The sequence below is a fragment of the Lontra canadensis genome, unplaced genomic scaffold (genome assembly GCF_010015895.1).
Source record: "Lontra canadensis isolate GAN:19392208 unplaced genomic scaffold, GSC_riverotter_1.0 scaffold83, whole genome shotgun sequence".
Lineage (NCBI taxonomy): Eukaryota > Metazoa > Chordata > Mammalia > Carnivora > Mustelidae > Lontra > Lontra canadensis.
This window is the reverse complement of record NW_022631077.1, coordinates 972,785-997,378: the sequence shown is the minus strand read 5'-3', so window position 1 is coordinate 997,378 and position 24,594 is coordinate 972,785. Positions and strand designations below refer to the sequence as shown.

Sequence of the window (24,594 nt, the reverse complement as noted above, 5' to 3'; positions counted from 1 at the left end):
AAATACCTAGCATGTGATATCAGGAAAAGCCAGATTCTTTTCATGAGAGCTCATCAAGTCTATAATGAGGAAACTACCTGTGACTCCAATTCTTTCATTCGTTTTCTTTTCTATTAAGCATTTTTATGTAATATAGTCCTATACTTATACTGGTTTATATAATGTTATTAAATACTATATTTATATGTATATCACTAAATTATTAAAGTGATAGTCTTATACCTTTTGAGTTTCTTTCTATATAACATTAATTTATCTATCTAGAAACATCATGTACAATAATTAACAGCAATAATATATTCACTCTTCATCTCCACTGTTTGAGAATGCCAATAGTAACTTCTCAATTTCAGCAATGGCATGAGACTTTGACAGACATCAAACCTCCAGGATACTATAAAAATTCTTAATAAAGGCATTGGGACTATATATGTGTGTGTGTGTGTGTGTGTGTGTGTGTACATATATATATATGTACATATATATCATATATACATACATACATACATATATATATGTATATATATATGGGATGGGAAGGATAAAAGATCGGAAGTAAAGTGCATTTAACGTAGCAACTATCCAAAGCTCTGGTCCTCTTCTCCATGAAATTAGAGTATTAGGTCTTCCTTGGCCAAGCAGTTCCCAACTGCATCGAATAGCACATCACTCATATGAAATTTCTGGTACAGATATTTGTCCAAGGTTAGGGGGCAGAATTAGCTGTGTACTTTTTTAATCATTTAATTCTCTATAATAAGTCATGACAACTTCAGAATCTACTGTTTGGAGTTAACTGAAGAATGACAAGATATGGGATAAAATATGATACACTACAAGGGGCATATCAGCATTTATTTTAGCTTCTGACTCAAATCCAAAATTTCCTTTGCCTCCAGACCACTGCGCTAATCTCACTACCTATCCTAAGTCACAGAAGTTCGGATAGACAGATCAATTTAACTTTATATATAAAATATCTTTATATTTATCTCACTACCTATCCTAAGTCACAGAAGTTCAAATAGATCAATTTATCTTTATATATCTATATATATAAACTGGGTCTTTGCACCAGTGATATGAAAGATTATTTTCTTTACACATGAGAAGGTGATCAAAGGCCATTAATTGTACAACAAGTGGTCTGGTAAAATCTCTAAAATGTTTACAAACTCTTTAAAAGATTAAGTTATAAAGCAAATCAAAAATTATTTGAGGCCCAAGTAATGGATGTGATTTTTTTGCATGCACATGTTACAGATTTGGTGTTTAAATTAAGCAGCCATGCGTTGATCCTGCTGTGGGAATTCTTCCTGAGACTATCTACTTACTGGCCTTTGCTGTTTATTGGACGTTGGATCTCTCACATAAATAGTTCGGTCAGTATTACGTACTGGTTGAGTCTTCAAATCTATTCCATCGTCATTCAGATTGTCTTTCCTTTTTGATTTTATACATCCCATATTTCCTGTGGGAATATAAAGGCAATGACATTGTTTTACCATTTTAGAAATGGCTTCAAGCGGCCAAAATATCTCCATTCACGAAGAATAAAAACAATACATTTTTATTTTTTTATTATAGATAGCTTAACAAACTCAAATGTGAATACAGTTCACATACCCATTTGCTTGTTCATTCATTCATTCAACAACTATTAATTGAGCACCAATCTTATGTCAGAAGACATCATTCACACCCTAAAGATGCTCCTATTCTCGTGACAGAGATTCGAGAATTAAAATTATAGTAGAGTCAATGACAAAGGATGCACAGGGCCTAGGAAAGAGTACCTAACTCAGGCAAGTGGAAAAAGAGGTAGTGAGGGGAAATGTCCCCAAGAAAATCTCTGTAAGTCACAAAAGGAGGGATGTCAATCCTGGGCAGAGGCAGTAAAGGGATTCCAGGAAGGAGGAACTTCATATGCAAAATACTGATCCAGAGATAAGAAGGCTCATTCAGGGAACTAGTTCATCACAGGCCTATAGGGAACTGGTTCATCTCACTTCTTTGGGGAACAGGTTCAAGCTGATCCCTTCAGGGAACTAGGTCTATGATGAGAAACCCGGAGCAGCTAGGGAAGGCCAGGAGCTGGGATGCAAACAGAAGCACACCTTGTGTGCCATGCTGGGGAGCTGTTTTTCTTACTTTGTCATTTCACGAGGACACAATGGACAAGATCAAGTGAGGGGGCTGAGGCGTCAAAGGCAAGCATGACTAATCAAGAGCTAGATGGCGCAGAACCTGCCTCCAAATGAATGTGGCTTGGGGCCTAGGAAAATGGTAGTGGCCCTCCACCAAGACTGGAAATAAATGAGGAGATGCTGATGTGGGAGAGACGATGCCTGGAGGAACATTCAGCTGATCAGCTCCTGTGGGCTTCCCAGTAAGGTATGTGACTGTGGAAACCGGGAGAGATGGTGGAGCTAGAGGCACAAATGAAGGCATCAGCACACCGTGACTGTGCCTAATACCCCAGAGGAAGAACCGTGGACAGCAGGGGCTGGCGCCTGACCGGCTGGCGCCTGACCGGGGCAGAACAACATAACCGTGCTTCGGAATGTTAAACTCCTTTATTTGTTTCTCCGGTTAATACTAGGATGCGTAGAGCACTGCACCAAGCCCTCTGGGGACTAAAGAGATGAATTTAAAAACTAAAATCAGGTTATGAATCTTGCCTTACAGCATAGTCTCATGGTTAAATCTATACATTAAAAACAAAAAATCTGTTTGAGCTCCATTAGAAGATCTCGCAAGGCAGTGGTTCTAAAAGCTGAAGGAACACCAGGATCACCAAACTCAACATATTTCCTGGATGCATACCAGTTAATTCCTTGGGGCCCAATCATGTCCCCTCCCCCTGGGAGGGGCGTAATCTGTGGAATTCCAAAGCACTGCCACTGGGGGACCACTGCTTAGAACTTTAGAGGAGGGAGAGATGATTTGGAGTTTGGGGATGCGGTGGTGGGAATCAAGAAATAACTCCCGGAGGAGGAATTGTTCTAGGAAACCTCAAGATCTCCAAACTGTCAAACTGTCAACCACAGGCCACAGCTGGATTCTGCACCTTGTCCTGCAGGATTCCAGTGGGCCTGCAGCCTTCAACTTGTTTATCTTCTCATCACGGAGATACGCTGCCTCTAAACGACAGTCACACCTCTTTCCGAAACTAGCAAGCTGCAGTTCCCAAAATAAAGGGGAAGCAAGTACTTCTTTGATTCAAAACAGCTTTTTTTTTTTTTTTTTAAATAGGCTAAAGTTTCTGCAATGGAGAAGGGCTTTAAGTTGATCTGTAAAGAAGCGAGATGGGCTTTAGAGCTGATCTGTAACTAAACAGACAAGCTCTTTTTCACTAGTCTCAACCCCCACCCACTCCCCAAACAGCTGTGTTTCACTGATCATTCAATAAGATGCTGCTGTTCAAGAAGGGAAAATGGAACTCGCTGCTGAGCGCACAGCCGGCTCCAAGAGGAGGCCCTGGAGGGTCCACCTGACTGCCACTGCTCTTTGGTCTTCACAGTACCCTGCCTCCCCCTCACACTGATGCACCCCCACTCTGGGGGTTCACTCTCTTGTTGCCTGGCCAGCTGCTCCACTGCAGAGCACACTCCTTATCTCTCTTTCTTTGTCTCCATCTCTCTGTCTCTCTCTGTGTCTCTGTCTCTTCCTGTCTCTCTCTCCCTCTTTCCCTCTCAGTGTCTCTCTGTCTCTGCATCTCTGTCCCTCTCTCCCACCCTCATCTAGATACAATGTTATTTGCCCAGACTGGTCTTCACTAAGGATCCTACTGAAAAGATCACCCCTCTGCCCATGCTGCAGGCTTTTCACTCTTCTTTTTCTAATTGTGACCGACATCCCATAACATTTTGGCTAATTCCTGGTCAGTCCCTACCAGAATTGAGGCAGACGGGGAAACCCCCAGCCTGTTTCTTCTGGGCAGTATTCCCAGCAACTGCATAGCGCCCACGGAGAGCAGGTGCTCAGGGGACATGCGGGGCGAGAATGAAGGGATGGACCTGCTCTGGCCGCTGCCCTCCGCCTTCCCACACGCTCATCCTGAGCCCCCCTTGCAAAACGTGGACAAGAAAAAGGAAAGGCGGTGAAACCCACCTTAGTTGTTTTAAAAGACACAGAAACCTCTAGAACTAACTTCTAGTTTATAGGAAACACAGAGGTCAGAGGAACAAAATCATCAGACAAGCCCATAATGTGTAACTAGTCTGGATACTTTGAAAAGGGGGTTGGGGGTTAGGACAGAACTATTCAAAATTAAGAGATTAAAGAAACGCAATGGGCGAACCTTGAATGAATCCTGGATGGGGGTGGGGTGGGGGTAGAGGAGGACACAAGTTGGGATAATTGGGGACATCTGAATATATTTGAACATGGTGTTAGGGAATTGCTGGGTTTCATAGGTGATATGATGATAGATAGCACTGTGGTTATACAGAAGAATGTCCTTATTTTAGGAGATGCCTACAGTCGTGTGCATGGATGGAGTCTCATGGTGTCTGCCAGTTACAACACTTTGGCCAAAGATGAAAAAGACAAGGGAGTGGGGAGACAAAAGTGGCATAACATTAAAAAAATCAGTGAATAAAAAAAAAAAAATCAGTGAATCTAGGTGAGGATGTTCTTTCATCTCTGCCCCCCACCCCAACCGGGGCTTTGTTATTTTCAAAATAAAATGTTGGAGTGGGGAGAAAATAAAGAAATATACTACTTTTTTCATAAAATTGTTCAAAATGTTAGAAACCCCTGCAGTGTGCGTGTGTGTGTATATGCGCGTGCACGGGTACACAGGGACACAGGGGATGAGGTAAGAAAAGTACTCTGAGGGGTGTTATTTCTAGATCATGCCAAGGAGTGCAGACTTTATTTCAGTAGGAAGCCGTGGAGAGTTTGTTACCCAGGGAAATGATACAATGAGATCACTCCTTCCCAGAGAGAACTCTGTAAGAGCAAGAGGGGAGAAGAGAACTGGATGGGGACATCTGCGACGCAGACCTCTGAGAGAACTAAAAAAAGAGACAGTGGTCACTGTCCAAGGGCAGGGTCCCTGGGAAGAAGACGAAGGACAGAAATAGAAAGCAGGTAGATGTGTGAGGGGTGGAGACAGTCCATGGATTATCATTTCTTTATGCTTATTTCATATTTCCCCTTCCCCACCACCATGGATCTCTGAGAACGAATGCATGGGCCATAGACGGAAATAATTACAACACAACTCCACATGGAGAAACCGTCCTTGGTTGCTCAGGCTGAGCCACCCTCTGCTGACTGCCCACCCAGCAGGGAGCTCTGGGTTGGGGCCCTACAGTTGCTCACAATACAGCAAGAAAGCTCACAGAGCTCCTTGCTGTGACACGGGGATGAACTCAGACCAGGTTTACCAATGCCTTCTACTCTGGGAAGGTACCAGAAAGAAAATGCACCCCCAACAAAAAACAAGAAAGTGGTTACACCTTTGCAAATGATATGAGCTACAATGTACAATGACTCACCACTTAGTATTTTTTAATTAGACATTAATCATTTTCTAAGCACTTCATTTATGACTTGAAGAAACCCTCTGACTCAGGTATTACTAACCCCACTCTACAGAGGAGTACACTGAGGCCTACAGAGGTCATATGACCAGTTCTCAAGCCACAGCACTGGGGAATGCTGGCTCTGGGACACACACAGCTTTAGCTCAAAGTCCATGCTCCACCCTCCATTTTGCTATATGGTGGCTATTTTGAAACTTGTGCTTTATCTGTGTATTAACGATGCTCAATGAAGGGGTTATTTTTGTGGCTTGCTTCTTTCTCAAAAGGACTTGAAATGCTTTCACCAAAAAAGGACAATAATGAGTTTTTTAAAAATGAAAACAGAAAAAACTGAGCCCAGGAAAAGAAGGGAATGGAGATGGGGTAACATGGTGGGCACCAGATTTGCTAGAATAGGTTTCCTGTCAGGAACAGCTAGAGTGCAGGGTGGGTGACGGTGCTTTCATGAAGGGAAGAGGAAGTGGACCCGAACTTGTCAGAGGAGGGCAAGGCCCCGGCACAAATGCTTAAGGTTTCTTATGACGGGCTTTACATCAAGTCCTTCAGATGTAAATATCTTCAAGTCCTATGGCAAGATCTTCAGTTTTTTTTAGCAGTGAATGAAGGCACATTTCCCATGTGGAGATCTTCATTGAATAACGATAATAACAGGGGGTTTGACATGCAAATACAGTCCTGGGATATTCATTTCATGAGCTCCAATACACCGCCTGAAGAGACACAAACAGTTGGGCAACCATTCGCTCACAAAGGGACTTCCACCCACACATCCAGGAAATGGGAGGCAGGTAACTTTTCTTGCCCAAAAATGTCTGTTGGTCACTGGAACAAATATCCACTGGGTGGCTTATCCTCACAGAAGGGCCTTAGAATACCAAAATCCTTAATTAAAAAAAAAAAAAGATTTTGGAGAAAAGACTAAGTATGAGTCTTCATTCATCACCCCGGCTGCCTGTGGTCAGATCCGATAAAGCCTTACAATTACCCACGTGCTCAAAAAAGGAGGAAGAGTCCATTCAGACTTCTACTTCCGGGGATCGATTTGTTCTTTTTTCCCCCTCCAGCTTTATGGAGATAAAACTGACACATGCCTTTGTGTAAGTTTAAGGTACAAGACATGATTTCGTAAACTGTGTATTGTGAAGTGCTGGCCACAGTAAAGTTAGCTAACACATTCATCACTTCATGCGATTGAGGTTTAGTTTATTTGTTTTATGGTAAGGAGTTTTCAAGGTTTTGTTCTTGAGATACACTTGAATAGGGCACAAGGATGTTCACATGAATGTTATTTGTATTACACAGAGAGACAATCTAGACATCCATAAATAGGGGAAAGTTCATTAGATTGGATCAAACTGACATATTCTATTCCGAGACCAGGGTGAATTAAAAAGAGATTTGTATCATTTGGGCATTCTTGACCATTAATCATTATTGTCTGGAAAAATGCACATATACATAGTTACACACACATATCCACATGAAAGCAATCCACATATCCACAGAAAAAGACAGGATTCCCACCACCCTGGTGGTTAGGTTCTAAAATCCACTTATAAGCCACAAGATCCTATACAGAAATTTTCTCTTAAAAACTGTTAAGGAAGACACTACAATTTACAACGTATTTTGGAGTAAGGACTATAGACCTCAAATCCTGGGTCCATTAATAATTAACTGTATGATCTTTGGCAAATTGCCAAACCTCTCCCTCTCTCAATATCCTTCTGAACAATGGAGATGACCTTGTCTGGCTTGTTGCATTGTTATGATGATTAAATGAATTAAATTAGCTGATATTTGTAAAGTGCTTAAAAGTACGCTTTAAACAGCACACAGTAAGAGCTATATACATGTTTGTTAAACACATAAATAAACGAAGTCTAAGTACTAGTTTTCCCTCCAACATTGCAAGAGAAACACTCCCATTGTTGAGAAGAACACGTATAACCCCATCCCACCCAAAGAGAGAATAGTAGGAGCACATCTCCCATCCCACCCTCAGGGGGGCACCCAGGCCACTTGGACCATCTAAAGGGAAGTTTTCTTCCATCCCCCCCAACCCCCCACCCTCCCTCCTCACTTCTGGGCAGGCACTTGCTACTCTGTTGTATACTTTGGTATTGCAGGATGACCTGAATGTGAATGTATGCATTACTCTGTAACTGAAATGGGGGTGGGAAGCTGTGCAGTGAGAGAGGTTCCTGAGTTCCTATATTACATACATTTTGGGTAATACTTTGTCATAGATTTCCTAAGCTTGAAAAGTATTACATCCCACCGTATGCATCCTCCCCCTATGAAAGCTGAATCCATGTGTTGACAATTCCACACAATCATAGATCTTAAAATTTAAAAACAAAGTTACTAGAATTTAACCTCTCAGAACCTCAATTTCTAGCCTTTACAAAATGCTACAAAGAAACTGTGTTGGTATCATATTTGGTTCTTCTTATGACTTGTAAATTTTCTCTTTATTCTAGCAGCCACCAAAAAGAAACTAGAAACTTTTTTTTGGCATTGAATGTCACCACCACTTCCCAAACTGACGGCTTCAATTTGCATTGAGTTTGCCGGCAACAAGCCAATTACTCATCCAAAGACTCACTGGGAGCTCTGAAATCTTCCTCTTGTTAGCGACTTTTTGCCTGACCTTGCAATATCAAGTGTTCCTTCTGGAGTTACTGGAAGTATCTATGTGGGTGGGGAAAAAAGAGAAGAACATGTAATTACTTACTTTGGCCCTGGCATTGCCCAGATAAGATAAGCAAGCCCTGATGTGAACCTGTGCCAGGTTATCAAAGGTCTTAGGTAAAAGTGAAACTTGATCCATCAGCTTCTTCTTCTTCTTCTTTTTTTTTAAGATTATATTTATTTATTTGTCAGAGAGTGTACAAGCAGGGTGAGCAGCAGGCAGAGGGAGAAGCAGACTCCCTGCTGAGCAAGGAGCCCTATGCATGCTCCATCCCAGGACCCTGGGATCATGACCTGAGCTGAAAGCGGACACATAACCAACTGAGCCACCCAAGCATTCCCAAAGCTGCATTTCTTTACTCACCCAAAGCTTTGCAACCTCTCCATGGAGTGAGTTTTATCTCGGAATTAGGGAGCTTAGAAAAACAGGAGCAAGGGAAAGGAAGTCCCAAGGACTTAGAGATGGGTGGTAACAATCCCAAACAAAAGTGATCTTGAGCTTCCAAAGTAGGCTGAGTTTGATTCAAGGGTCCTTCAGAGGAATGTATCCCTAAAACAATGTCCACACCTCATGCTTGCATTCCAAGACCAGCTAGTTAACTTAAGAACCTTACTTTGACTGCCCAAATAGAAGACTGTTTGACACCCTTTGATTGTTTTCCTTCTTTCTTTACTTTCAAGAAAGAGACCTCAGAGAAGCAAGTCTAGTACGGAAGAGTTGCAATGTTTCTCCAAATAACCTATCAGAGAGGAAAGGTGTCTGAGAAGCCTCAGAAGCAGCCTCAGGACAGCAGAGAAGGAGAAAACTCTAGAACTAAACTCCACAATCAATTCCCTCGGTTCCTGCCTTAAGTGACTTTCTTTTCTTTTGCCCAATTTCCTAAATATTTTTTTTTTTTTGAAAAAGATAAAACTGAAAAGGGTATTGCCAGGCTCTCTTTACTTAGACAACTAAGATTTCTCTCCTGTGTATGTCATGGTAATCATTTTCAAATGTTCTTGGTCTTCTTCTTCTGTGAAATCTCCCAGAAAACCATTGTGGACACAGTTAGTAAGCTGATAACCCAGGTCCACCTGGGTCCAGACCCTGGCTTTGACCAGCTTCCAACATGATGTCCCTAAGGTTTAAATACCATATGTAACAGGAACAGTATCTTGGGGGCAATTAAGTCAATGTCATTTTGGTATCTGGTAATCCTAGCTCCTGGTGTTCCTCTGGGTTCCATATTAAGAGCAAATCCTTGACAACTCAGATTCTGGGACTCCTCTATGGTACGGATATCATCTCTAGTCTGAGAGGAAGGTTGGGTGCCCCCTAGAAGGGAGGGTGGTGTGCTTTACAAGTACTTCTTGAGTTAGAAAATGTGACCAAGAGGAGCCCGAAGGAGCATTAGAAAGAGCATGAATGGATAGAATGTGTGTCCAAGGGTGCCACCCCCAACAATGTTGAATAGGAAGTGTCAATTGGGAAAGTGAGGGTGGGGTGGGAAGTGGCTTGAAGAACATTTATTTACTAGTTTTAGGTCCACACACCTAGACCCAGCCAGCAGGAGGCTATAGATAAATCTCAAAGAGTCGCTGCCTCCCTCTTTGCTTCCCACCTCACATGGAGTAAAGCAAACAGGGCGGCTGTCTCCAGGCTCCCCTCACTCAGCCTATTCAAGGTATACGGGGCCTCTGGAACTTTCCAAGTGTCCTGATACGATCCATTGGCTTTGGGGGCGCTGTTAGGGTAACACTCCCCACAATCAGCAGTGCCCAGTCATATGTCAGCAGACATATAAAGAACATGGAGAGAATGTGTGGCTTTTTCTCTGCAAACAGCACAACAGAATCCCTTTATCTACTTAGGTACCATCTTAGAGGGGAGCAGAAGACACGTGAAGGACGAAGCTCCTAGGTTAAAGAAGCGGTGGCATGATGGAAAAAAGATTAAATGGGAAAAAATTCAAACCCTGTTGGCAAACTTAAGGCTGTTTTCCCACCTGCCGCTATTCAGAGGGATGAAGAGAGATAGTTAGAAGAATGTGAAAGTTTTTTTCACCTTTGCTTTTGCACAGCTGAATTGCAGTGTGTACATTCTGCAAGCACGCTCCACACGAGATGCAGAGGATTGTGGAATTAGAGAGTGGTGATGGCGTTACAACCGTGTGAGTACACTAAAACCCACTGAACTGTACACTTTGAAAGCATGAATTTATGGCATGTATATGAATAAAAAATTAATTCAAAAATATGCTCCCTCCCCCCACCCCTCAGAGAGATGTAGTGCAGTAAGGCTGGCTTCCTCCTCATTACATTTTGTTTTTGTGATATGATCAGATGAATCTGATACATTTTAATTTACCTTGTGTTTGCCAATGTCTTTACCTGGTTTGAAAGCATTTTTTTTTTCCTCTATTATATGCTGTAGGACATATGCATAATAGCAGGAAGACCTGGGTACTATGTGCTTGGCTGTAACAGGAATGGTAGCATAACTAATGCTAAGCCGATACTGAGATATTCTGAAATAATGATGCATAAAAAGAGCAAACTGACTGCATTTATCAGCACCCTAATAAGCCAGTACAGTTTTAGTCATGGATTTTATTACAGTGAGTCCGTAAAAGACAATTAAGAGGTAGGTGAGGGTTCAAATACCTGACCGTTTGGAATGTAGAGCACAGAAGTTGAAGGGTAATTTGACTCCTGCTTGGAAAAGGGCAGTGGATAATGACAGATGCAGCAAATTAGGAATTGGGAAGCAGGGCTTCTAGGTCCAGCACGACAGTCCTATAATTATGGACAAAACCACTTTCTTCTCTTGGCTCTAATTTCCTCACCATAAAATGAAATGGTTGAGCTTGGCATGAGAGAGTAAGTGACACTATCTTTAACTTGACAATACATATTAAAGTCCTTTAACATGTGTGCACTTCTTAACATTTCACTTCTAGCAATACATTGTTTCTACAAAAATAACTGGTCAGTTACACAAAGCTCTGTAGAAAAAGGTATTTATTGTGGGACTGCTTATGTTTACAACTGTGTATTAGTTGAAGTGGTTTAATAGCTTAAGGATGTAACAATTCTTATCAAACGTAATTGTTTTAAAAGCTTTTGAAAGTTTCTATGATGCCTTTTATTTATTTATTTATTTATTTATTTATTTAAAGATTTTATTTATTCGACAGAGAGAGATCACAAGTAGGCAGAGAGGCAGGCAGAGAGAGAGAAGAGGAAACAGGCTCCCCACCAAGGAGAGAGCCCGATGCGGGGCTCGATCCCAGGACTCTGGGATCATGACCTGAGCCGAAGGCAGAGGCTTTAACCCTCTGAGCCACCCAGGCGCCCCTTCTATGATGCCTTTTAAAAAAAAATTTATTTATTTATTTGACAGAGAGAGAGAGAGAGATCACAAGAAGCAGAGAGGCAGGCAGAGGGAGAGGGGGAATCAGGCTCCCTGCTGAGCAGAGAGCTGGATGGGCTCGATCCCAGGACATTGAGACCAAGACCTGAGCCCAAGGCAGAGGCTTAACCCACTGAGCCACCCAGGTGTTCCATCTCTGATGCCTTTTAAGAAATGTTCTTTTTTTTTTTTAAGGAGGAGAGGGGCAGAGGAAGAAGGAAAGAGAATGTTCAGCAGGCTTCATGCCCAGCGCAGACCCTGACTTGGGGCTCAATCTCACAACCCTGAGATCATGACCTGAGCTGAAATCAAAAGTTGGATGCTTAACCGACTGAGCCACCCAGGCACCTCAAAATGTTCTCTTTTTAAAAACAAGACTGTTGAATCTTCTTAGGACTATGTTAACATTAGTTGATAGTAATAAGTAGCTTAATTATTAAAAATAACTCTAAGATAACTGGATAAACTAGATCATTTACTGGTTACTTGATGATAAGGAATTATTATCACTTTTATGTTTAATATGTTGGTATTAAATTTATATTTAAAATGAGCTTTTTCTTTTTGAGATTAAAATGAAAATATTTATAGACATAATTGTTCAAATTTTAACAAGTAGCTTAAGTGTCTTCTGAGATATGGTTGTTTCTTTAGTTTCCTAGTTCATTCCTTACTTTACTCATCCTTACATTTTTAGGATTTTAAACTAATTTCTAAAAATTCATCAACCCTGGTGACATGTTTTTGTTACATCTGAGGTGCAAATCTCCTGCTTCCGCCTAGAAATTCCTCTACACATCCTCACTTTTCCTTCCACATCTCAGGCCAGTGTTATCCTTCTGTGTCAAATGGTTTTGCAAACAGTTTCTGGGTCAACACATCCTCATTTCTTTTTAGAAACTACAGCGTTAGCATGTCATATGTGGTGGGAATGTTTTGGTCACTTGTAATTTCTTACGAATGCTTCTAAATTTAAATTTAAGCTTAAAATAAAATTTTATTCTTTTAAGTACAGAAACAACAAGGTAAATATGCCATTTGAAAACTAGCAAGAGAAACATTAAAAAGTGAATATACTTTTTTTTAAAAATGGACATAATATTCGAGAAGTTAAAAAAACAAGTCTTCTGGTAAATTGGAAAATCTGATAAGTATATCAGACTGGCCTTTAGGCAACTGAATTTTGGAAAACTGACCTAGAAGATGATACATTAACACAAAAGAATACTATATAGTTATTAAAATAATGTGTGTGTGTGTGTATAGGCAGAGAGAGAGAGAAAGACAAAAAGATATTCACATTACGGTGCACTTGGGTGGTGGGCGGTGCAGTTGGTTAAGAGCCTGACTCTGGCTCAGGTCATTCTAGCCTTGTCTCGGATTCTGAGCCCAGCTTGGAGTCTGCTTAAGACTCTCTCTCTCTCCGGGGTCTCTGGGTGGCTCAGTGGATTAAAGCCTCTGCCTTCAGCTCAGGTCATGATCCCAAGCTCCTGGGATTGAGTCCTGCATCGGGCTCTTTGCTTGCCAGGGAACCTGCTTGCTCCCCTCTCTCTCTGCCTGCCTCTCTGCCTATTTGTGATCTCTCTCTGTCAAATAAATAAAAATCTTAAAAAAAAAAAAAAGACTCTTTCTGCCTCTCCCTCTCCTCTGTGCGCACTCTCTCTCTCTCTCAAATAAATAAATCTTTAAAAAAAAGATATTCACATATATACAGCATGACAGCATTTTTGTTGGTGGAAATTGAGCAGAAAAATGTCTAGGAAGAAATACCCTAAAATATCACAATGTTCCCAATGATAGGACTGCAAGCATTTTTGGTTTTGCCTTTCCAAGTTTTAAATTTTATATACATACACACACACACACACAAAAAATATGATTTTCCGAATATATATACATATATATGAGTTTGAAGGACCTTAGGTCATGTATTCAGTTACCCTTATTCAAAAATTTTTAAAGCTGTTTCTGTTTTATATAAATTATATACATATAATTATATATACACACCCAATGCATTTTTATTATACATATATGTGTATTTTTATATTTTTATTATACATCTATAATATGTAATATATGTACATATATAAACTTGTACAAAAATGGAAAACATTTTTTAGAAATTTAAAACAAAATACACATAGGTCAATGGAACAGAGCAGAGAGCCCAGAAATAAACCCATGCTTATATGGTCAATTTATCTATGACAAAGAAGGCAAGAAAATACAATGAAGAAAATACAGTCTCTTCAACAAATGCTGTTGGGAAAACTGGACAGCTATGTGCAGAAGAATAAAATCAGACCCCTTTCCTACACCATGCACAAATATAAACTCAAAATGAATTAGAGACCTAAATTAAGAGAAAACATAGGCAATAAACTCTTGGACATCAGAATTAGCATTATTTTTCTGTCTTTCCAAGGAAGTGAAACAAAAGCAAAAATAAACAATTGGGACTGCACAAAGCTAAAAAGTTTTGGTACAGTGAAAGAAATCATCAACAAAATGAAAAGGCAACCTACTGAATGGAAGAAGTATTTGTAAATGATATAGCCAGTGAGGGTTTAATATCCAAAATATATAAAGAATTCCTACAACTCAACACCAAAAAAATAAACAATCTGATTTAAAAAGGGGCAGGGGACTAGACATTTTTCCAAAGAAGACATCCAGATGGCTAACAACAGACACATGAAAAGATGCTCAACATCACTCATAATATCAGGGGAATGGAAATCAGAAGCCCAACGAGATATCACCTTATACCAGTCAGAATGGCTAAAATCAAAAATGCAAGAAATAACAAGTGTTGGTGAGGATGTTGAGAAAAAGGAATGCTTGTGTACTATTGGTGGAATGTAAATTTGTGGAGCCTCTGTGGAAAACAGTATGGGAATTCCTCAAATAATTTAAAATAGAAATACCATATGATTCAACAATTCCTCTTCTGGATATTTACCCAAAGAAAATGAAAACACTAATTCAAAAAGATACATGCACCCCTCCGTTTACTGCTTCATTATTTACAATAGCCAAGATATGAAAGCAACTGAAATGTCCATCAGTGGATAAATGGATAAAGAAGTGGTGTGTACACACACACACACACACACACACACACACACACACACAGGAATATTACTCAGCCATAAAAAAGAATGAGACCTTGCTATTCGCAACAGCATAGATGGACCTAGAAGGTATTATGTTAAGCGAAGTAAGTCAGACAGAAAGACGAATACCATATGACTTCACTTACATCTGGATTCTAAAATATAAAACAAATGAACAAACAGATACAGACTCATAAATTCAGAAAACTGGTGGTTAACAGAGAAGGGGGGTCAGGGGATAGGCAAAATAAGTGAAGAAGGTTAACAGGTACAAAATTCCAATTATAATTTGCACAAGCCACAGGGATGAAAAGTACAGCATAGGAAATAAACAGATGAACAAACAAGAGAATCTGAACCCATGGCCTAAGATCTTTCAAACTCTGAAAATCTGTGGGAATAAAGAATTTGGAGAGGTTGCAGCTGGAATCACAGTCTTTGCTAAGAATTCAAACAGAAATAAACTGTCAATCATGAAGATTTTTACTAGACATAAAGAAAACTGCTCAACGTCCAGGAGATGCACCTAAGTGGACCCTGAAGAGACAGCAAGGGCTCTCTCAGGTGTCTCAAGAGGTGACAGCCACTCAGGCCCCCATGTGAACAGGAGAAGCAATGCCCCTTCTCCTTGACTTCTAGCAAAGTTGGGAGGTCTCAGAGAAGGGAGCGGGAGGCCATGCAAAGGTCTTGTGGCTGGAATGAGGTGGGGTGCAGAAAAGGAAGCTGGTATGGCTATAGGGAAGCAAGCAAGGGGCTGAGTGGTCAGAGGGAATGTCTGGGTCCTGATCCTCTTATGACCAGTGTGTGGCTGATGGCAAATACACAGAGACTGGTGACATTCCCCTGGATCAATGTGCACTAAGAAGCCTCACTTACCGGGCTCATCCCGATTTGCATAACTCTTAGTTGAGCAATTTCACACAAAGGAAGGCAATAGGGGATTGCTGAAACAATGGGGTTTTTGGTTTTGTTTCTCTTAACAATAAAAGGGAACACACTGAAAACAAGATGAGCTAATGGAAACTTATGTATCATAGAAACTTATGTATCAAACGTGTCATTTAAAGGACCAGAAGAGGAAATGAGAAGCAGAGTCTGAATTATGTATGTACAACCAGCTAAGAAGCAGTAGAAACATCAACTTTGTGTCTAGCATCAGATTTCTGTGATCAAGAATTCTGCCACATATATTCAAAATTATATAAAATTACGTATTTATATTCCACTTTCAGAGTTAAGGCAGCTTTATGTAAATGCATGCAACATAATTCAGGCTACTTTGAAATCAGAAAAAAAGTGAAACTAAGCCCAAGACATCTGAAGGCAGCTGAATGCTACAGCACACCATTAAGTTTTGGTACAATAGTAAATCTACAAAAATGTAGGTTTTCTAGAGGTTAATGCAAAGAAAACATGCCACGGATATAAATAAATCAGCTACTCTTCAACAGAATTTCTCAACCTCGGCACTACTGACATTTTGAGCCCAGAAAATTATTTGTTGTGGGGTCTGTCCTGTGCACTGTAGGGCAGTTCTCCGCATCCTTGGCCTCTACCCAAGAAGCTAGTAACACCCTTTTCCCCCACCTCCTCACGAGCGGCGAGAACCAAAAATGTCTCCAGACATTGCCAAATGTCCCCAGTGAAAGCTGAATGGACAGGAAATCAGATGTTTTAATTACTGGCAATGACCTTAAGTATATTTTCTGTTACAGATTGAGGTAGATCAAAATGCTTTGTTAGTCAACAGTGCAAGACAGGTTTAACAACCCATTATAAAACTTCAGGGGCATCCCCAGAAATCTTGTGCAGTTCATGTCTGTCACTCGGCCTAGACACACAGACAAAGACATACACACACAGATGTGGAGTTTGTTGGAACCAACCCAGAAACTTTTTACAAGAAAATCACTGGCCTGATTTTGTACTTCAGTGGAAACTAGTCTCATGAGATAAAGCTAGAACAATAAGAATGACCTATTCTACCTACCCCCCTCTTATGAAAATGTATTTTATTTTCACTGAAGTTAACACAAAACTTCCTTTAAAAGTTTACTGTGAACAGAATAGAGAGTCCAGAAATAGACCTACAGATATATGGTCAACTGATCTTTAACAGAGGGACACATACAATTCAATGGAGAAATGAACCTTTTCAGAAAATGGTGCTGAACAACTGGACATCTGCATGAAAAAGAAATTAACCTACACCCAGATCTTAAATCTTTTACAAAAATTAGCTCAACATGAATAACAGAACTAAATGTAAAATGCAAAAGCATCAGACTCCTTAGACGATAACACAGGAGAAAATCTAGATGTCCTTGGGTTTGGTGATGACTTTTAGATACAACACCCAAAACACAATCCATGAAAAAAAAATGGTAAGTTGGATTTCTTTAAATTTAAAACTTCTGCTCTGTAAAAGACATGGGAGAAAATAAAAAGGCAAACTACAGACTGGGAGGAAATCTTTGCAAAATGCAAACAAAGAACTGGTAGCCAAAAGTTACAAAAACTCTTAAAACTCAATAATAAGAAAAAATCCAATTTAAAAACGTGCAAATGATCTGAATAGACACGACTGAAGCAGATATAGTCAATAAGCATCTGAAAAGATGCTGAACAACACACGTCATGAAGGAATTGCAAATTAAAACAATAATGATATGTACCAGCACACACCTATTCAAATGGCAAAAATCCAAAACACTGACAACACCAAATGCTGTTGAAGATGTAAAGTGACAGGAACTCTCACTCACAGCTGGGGGAATGTAAAATGGTACAACCATTTACAAAACTAAAAATTTTCCCTTAACATATGATTCAATAATTGTACTTCTTTGCATTTACCCAAATGAATTGAAAACTTAAGTTCACACAAGAAATTGCACATGGATGCTTAAAGCAACTCTATTCACAATTGCCAAGCAGGAATGATGCAACCAGGAAGTACTTCATTGTGGGAATGGATAAAGAAACGATGGTACATCCATGCAGAAAATATTACTCATAAATTAAAAGAAATGGACCATCAAACCACAAAAAGACATGGAGAAATGGTAAATGCATATTGATACACGAAAGAAGCCGATCTGAAAAGGCTACGTATTGCATGATTGCAGCTATACAACATTCTGAAAAAGGCAAAACAGCACTGTTTACTGGAAATAGGAAGATCAGTGCTTACCCAGAGTTAAGAGGGAGGAAGGAATAACTAGGTGGACCACAGGGGATTTTTAGGGCAGTGAACTATGCCATACAGTGCTGTAATGATGGATACATGTCATTAGATATTGGTCAAAACCCACAGAACGCACAATGCAAAGAACGAACCTAATGAAAACTAGACTTTCATTAATAACAATGTATCAATATTGGCTCATTATTTGTAATAAACATACCACACAAATGCAAGATGTTCATAATTTGGGGAAGCTGGGGAGTGGTGAGTGCTATATGGGAAAGTCTCTGTACTTTCCATTCAATAAACCACTCTGTAAGTCTAAAACTGCCTGAAAAAAAGTAATCTATTAATTTGTTAAGTATATTGTAACAGAATAGGTACCATTTTGAGTCAGTATTTCAGAAAACAGATCCTCAATTTTGAAAAGATGATTGCCTTAAAATATGGAAGTCTAGTTGAGAAAATGTGCACATATCCATATACTATGCTCCTTCCTAACACCCCAAATTTTTCAATTACCAAGGGCAGGCTGTTACCTGCTTAATAAGTATGGTGTAAAATGCAATAGAATTTCATTAAATCTTCTCAGCTGAATTCCTAAACTCCTACATTAACTTGGGAAAATAACTGGTAAAAGATGGGAGCTCTGATAATGTTTAATAACAAAGCCGTGAATCCTAACAACATGCCTATGGCCAGTGATGATAAATGAAAGGTGAAACTGAGTTAGGCTTATAAAAAAGGCAGGGCAAAGTACATATGATAATTATGTACATATGATATGAGTTTACCCATATACATTTGCACAGTGAACAGGATTTTATCAGCAATTAGTAATCCTGAAGAATCACTGTCAATTGATAGTTCAGTAAGTCAAAAAAAGTAAAAATGGGCCAGGTAGCAGGTACATAAATGATGTGGTCCATTTAAGGGACTATTACAGAGCCACTGAAATCGAGGACAAGAAAATGGTTGGATCTATCCAGTAAAACTGGATCGGGGACGTTAGGAAGGAGGGGTAGGAGTCTGCGTTTTTTGTTAAAGCTTTTTAGCCATTTTGGTTTTCAAACTATGTGCAAGTATCACCTTGATAGTGATTTCAGAATTTTTTTAGGATAGCTAAAGAATTATGTACCTAAACTAAAAAAAAATTGTTTATAATGTAACTTTTTTAAAAAGCAAGATTGGTGTTATATATGTTATGATTTCATATGTAGAAAAAAGTTTGGAAAGAATATTAAAATCAAATTAAAATAGAACTAAAAACACTTTAACGCTTCTATGGTTGGTCAGTTTTTAATCTTCTCTTTCTCCATTGACAAAATGTCTACAAAAAGCTAGTGTTGGGTTGCCTGAGTGGCGCAGTCAGTTAAGCATCAACTTTTGATTTCCGTTGAGGTCATGATCTCAGGGTTGTGGGATAGAGCCCCTCATAGGGCTCCGTGCTCCGTGGGGAGTCTGCTTAATATTTTCTCTCTCCCTCTGCCCCTCTTCCACCCCCACTCGTGTGTGCTCTCTCTCTAAAATAAATTAATAAACATCTTAATTAGGGGCGCCTGGGTGGCTCAATGGGTTAAGCCGCTGCCTTCAGCTCGGGTCGTGGTCGCAGGGTCCTGGGATCGAGTCCCGCATTGGTCTCTCTGCTCGGCAGGGAGCCTGCTTCCCTCTCTCTCTCTCTGCCTGCCTCTCTGTCTACTTGTGATCTCTCTCTGTCAAATAAATAAATAAAATCTTTAAAAAAAATAAAATAAAGAAAAATAAACATCTTAATTAAAAAAAAAAAAAAAAGCTACAGTGGGGACACCTGGGTGGCCCCGTCGGTTAAGCATCTGCCCTCGGCTCCCAGGTCATAATTCCAGGGTCCTGGGATGGAGTTCCGCATCCGGCTCCTTGCTCAGCAGGGAGTGTGCTTCTCCCTCTGTCTGCCACTCCCCTGGCTTGTGCTTGATCTTTCTCTCTCTCTCTGACAAATAAATAAAATCTTTAAAAAAAAAAACAAAACAAAACACTACAGAGTTCTACTTTTATAAAAATAAAGCTATAAAATTAAAAATCAAACATGGCGAGCCACTCATTTGTACTAGTTACCTCCACCCAGAGTGACCTCTGGGGCTTTCTCATTACCTGGGAGACAAGCAACATCCATGTGATGTTCTGTCCTGCTACAATGCCTTGATGTCAGCCTGCCTCAGTTTCCTCAGATAGGAATGGACTGGTAACGGCACTCATCCCCATAGCGTTGTGGTGGACTCTCAATGTTTTTAAGAGAGCTAAAGGTACTGGAAGCCCATCTTCCCTATGGCCTGGCACCCATGTGAGCCTGTGGTCAGTAGAGTATGATGGTTCAAAGCCAGGCTTTTATGAATCATGGTTAAAAGAATTGGTTCAAAGCCATGATTCTAAGCCAGAAAACCAGAGGTCACAAGGTCACGATTTTATTTACAAAAGATGTGAGGAAGAATTGGAAACAATTCCTTGGACTAAACTTGAAGACAAAGCAATGACTTATCAAGTGTGGTATAAGATACCAGGAATGGACTAGAGAGAGTGACTTTAAGCTCACGCCTGGAGTCGGCAAGTGAAAAAGAGGAGATGAGGCCATGGCTGGGTCTAAAGTTACTTTCTTGGGCACCTGGGTGGCTCAGTTGGTTAAGCGACTGCCTTCGGCTCAGGTCATGATCCTGAAGTCCCAGGATCGAGTCCCACATCGAGCTCCCTGCTCGGCAGGGAGTCTGCTTCTCCCACTGACCTCTCTCCTCTCATGCTCTCTCTCTCATTCTTTCTCTCTCTCTTTCTCTCTCTCAAATAAATAAAATCTTAAAAACAAATAAATAAAGTTACTTTCTTAATTAAAATGGATATGGCCAAGAAGTGTCATAAGGGTGGGGAAAAGATAAAGAGATGCTAGAGAACAGGCCTGTACCACAGTTCTCAAACTGTGTGCCAAAGCACCCAGGGTGCATTAGCAAACTCAAGGGGTGCCTGCGGATACTTCAGATTTTCAAGGGAAACATAATGACATCTGTTGGACACCAGGAGAGCTAATAGCTCAAGGTAGCTCACTTTCAACACTAGATTGTACTGTATTCCTTTCAACAACTTTGTATCTGTGTGAAACAGGGTTTTCTGTGGTCACTGTGATAAAAAGGAAGTATCACATGGAACAGAAATATGAAGATAAACATGGAACAGAAAGTAAGGGTGGTGGTGTCCAAATATATTTCCAAAACTTGAGAGGCTTCACGACACAGGTATACACATCTTAAATGAGCACACACTTGTGTTCATTGAAGAGTAACATAAAAATAATATTTTTTGCTTTCAGTGTGTGTACTGTTTTTTCAAATGGTACTAAGTTGTTACAACAAATATGTATTAAGTTCTTTAGACCCAACAACCCAACAAATGGAACTCTGGGGTGTTTCTTCTGCTCTAGGATGGCCATGTAAAAATTACCATCAGTCAGGGTCAGTAATCTTTAAAACATGAGCAGCAACAGATGGCGGGTTAAGACAGACTAGGTGGGTGGCGTCGGGCTGAGCAGCGAGGCAGAAAGACAGCTGAGGGTGGGGCGGCTGGCCAGGGCACCGTGGAGGAGAGGCAAGGTCTCTTGGCACCGGAACCCACCACCCTGAACTTCATCTTGCCTACCCCGTTATAAGGAGAAGCCACTGACTCTTAGTTTGAATACACCAGAGGATGCCCCAATTAATCTCATAAATTTTCAAATCATGGAAACAGCATGACAGATATTCTGTTGAATTTCCATTTTCCTTAATGAAATCTCCTTTTTCTGTGCATCCTATTCACCCAGGCTGAGAACCTCTGTCATCTTTGTGACCTCCATGTCACACTTTATGCAGCAGAAACAACTCCCCACCAAGCCCTGTCCCTTTTGCAATATACATTGTGCTTGGTTTCAAAGCTTAGGAAAAGGCGTGGATCAGAAAAACTGTGTATTCCGGGGGTTTTTCCTACATGAGTCTTCTTTCTCTACGAAAACCTACATGATGTTAATTACTAACATCATAGCATTTTAGGGAAAACTGACTAGTCCCTACAGCATCAGTCCATCCCCTACTCCCTGCTCATCTTTGCAAATGACATCATCTTTGTGTCCCTCTCTATTCAACGTTCCTCAGACCACCTTCTAACATTTCACCATTTCAATGAGTTAATACATATCTGCAGGGCTCAGTTTTACAATGGCGATGTCCTATCAGTCATCCCCACCCTGCCCACTTCCCCATTTCCGTTTCTCTGCAGCATTATTACAAGAATTCAGATTACAAGATCTATTTTATCATCTGTCTCTCCTCTCAGGAGAGCAGGGATTTTTATTAATTCTGGACACTGGCATATTGCCAGAACAGAGAACAGGGCTGGGCACTTGGGAGTGTTCTATAAATGTTCATTTGTTGAATAGAGCACCCCACAGAACAAACACTCAACAAATGTTAGATGTGGGTTTAGTTACTGGTGGTACACCACCACCTCTAATACTGCCATCCGCCCCACTGCCAATGCCAACAAGATAAAGTCTCAAATATTTAATTTGCCACGCAGCGCCCAGCAGCCTGGCAACAGTCTACCTTGCCAGCACCTGTGTTACTCCCAACGGAAGGCTCCCTGATGGACACAGGTATGTATTGGCATGGCAGCCTGAGCCTGCCTTGATTGGCATCTTGGCTCTTACCCATACGAGCAAATCCTGTGTACCCTCCAAACCCTAACTCTCGCCCCATCTTGCCTGATCCCCTCAGAACACATCCTTCTCTTCCTCTTCCAGTTTGGAACTTAGGCGCAAGCCCCAAGACATCTCTTATAGTACTATTTGATATTGTTACCTAACTCTTAAATTGCCTGTCTGTCAATGTGTGTAGAGCTCTCCTTGCTAGACTAGAGACTCCTTGAGGGCAGAAACTCCATATTCTGTTGTAGACACCTTGCTTCCACCACCCAAACTCACACAGAACCACTACCCAGTTACTGAGTGAGCAATAAAACACCATTTACTGAATTAAAGCTGAACTTAGAAATCCCAATCAGAAGCAGTTCTCTAAGTAAGACTAATTACCCGTATTTTTTTTAGTTTTTAATAGGTGATCAGTAAATGTTAGTCCCCAAAACTGTTCCAATTTCAGACCTATCTAGACCGTGAAAACAACCAAAATGCTCTCATTAACTGGGAGTCTGTGACCATTCAAAGAATTTGGACTGTAAATCTCTCCATTAAAAAAAGAATTTTTCTGAAGTGAAGTAGCAAAGGGCTTTGGGATGAGGAAACCTGGGTCCAATCTGGTTCCTCTATTTATTAATAGCCATATAAACATCAGCAAGTTACTCAATTTTTTTTTTTTTAAGATTTTACTTACTTATTTGACAGACAGATCACAAGTAGGCAGAGAGGCAGGCAGAGAGAGAGAGAGGAGGAAGCAGGCTCCCTGCTGAGCAGAAAGCCCAATGCGGGGTTTGATCCCAGGACCCTGGGATCATGACCTGAGCTGAAGGCAGAGGCTTTAACCCACTGAGTCTCCCAGGCGCCCCAAGTTACTCAATTTTTAAACTTCATTTTCACTTTACTCATCTATAAAATGTAAATAATATTCCTCCTTCAAGGGTTGCTGTGAGGATTAAACGAAATAGCATCTGTTGAATGCTTCTCCCAAAACAAGTAAACAATGTGTTACTTCCCGTTTTCCCTCCCTGTCCCCTAAAACAAGGAGGGCCAGATTATAGTGACATTATCATACTTAAGCGAAGAACACCTCCTGCAACCTTTGGCACAAACAAAATTGTTAAATAAAAATTGCTACGGAGTCTTCTTGAGTGTGGATTCCACTCACAACTAAAGCCACTCCAAGTTTCACAGTACCCCAGATAACTTCTAATGAACCCCCTCATCTCCACCTCAATTCTTACCCTCTGTGTGCTTTACTGAAATCTAAGTGGCCCAGACTGCAGACCTGTCCCCAGCTCACACGGGGCTCCCCTCAATTAACCTGCTAAATCGCTTTACTGGACTTAACAGCACACACTGACATATTTGGCAGGAAAATGAGTTCTGTGTTAGCGGATATTTCTTTTTCACTTGGCCTTGGCTCTTCTTGGATTTTGTCACCAAGCAAGTAAGAAATGAAGAATTCGATTTTTCGGCTTCAAGGTGTGTTAGACGGAAGGGCAGAAGAGGCAGGGGAGCAAAGAGGGGGCACTCAGCCGTCACTCACGTCCTTCATTCCCCCAGCAGCACACAGAGTTAGAAGGGCGCCTCTCACCAGTTTCTTTGCCTTGAGAACCGCGTTCCAAACCTACCTCTCAGCCAAAGTGTATTCAGTTACTTATCCAAGCTGGCGCGCTCTCTCTCCTCACTCCCCGTTGCCTCTTGGATGCCTCCCCAACCAGCCTCATGCTGAGCAGGAAAGGGACTCATGACAGGCAGATTAGGGTTTTCAAGCAGCCCCAGGAGGAGGAAGTTACTTGTTCCCACGGGCCTGGGTTTTTCTTTTTGTGGGTGTGTTTTCTCTTTCTGAAACCAGGAAGCTAAATTTGCCTAATGGTTAAACCCAAAAGGATTATAGATTCTTTCTTCAAGAACCCTCAGAGGCCTGTTGTCCATCCCTGGGTATTAAAAGCAGTCCATTTCCA

At 40.8% G+C, this 24,594-nt stretch overlaps 1 protein-coding gene across 4 annotated transcripts in view; it reads right to left on the bottom strand.

The window, feature by feature from the left end:
- Positions 1 to 24,594, bottom strand: part of LYN (LYN proto-oncogene, Src family tyrosine kinase) — a 116,948-nt gene that overhangs the window by 59,906 nt on the left and 32,448 nt on the right. The window contains exons 1-2 of one of the 4 annotated variants that reach the window (XM_032882579.1): positions 24,262 to 24,376; positions 1,335 to 1,471 (exon numbers count right to left, since the gene is read on the bottom strand). In XM_032882579.1, coding sequence (XP_032738470.1) covers positions 1,335 to 1,466 — 132 coding nt within the window. In that variant the 5' untranslated portion in view covers positions 1,467 to 1,471; positions 24,262 to 24,376. Of the gene's footprint in view, positions 1 to 1,334; positions 1,472 to 24,261; positions 24,377 to 24,594 lie in introns of those variants that run through there. The other 3 variants (XM_032882581.1, XM_032882578.1, XM_032882580.1) reach the window with 3 other exon arrangements.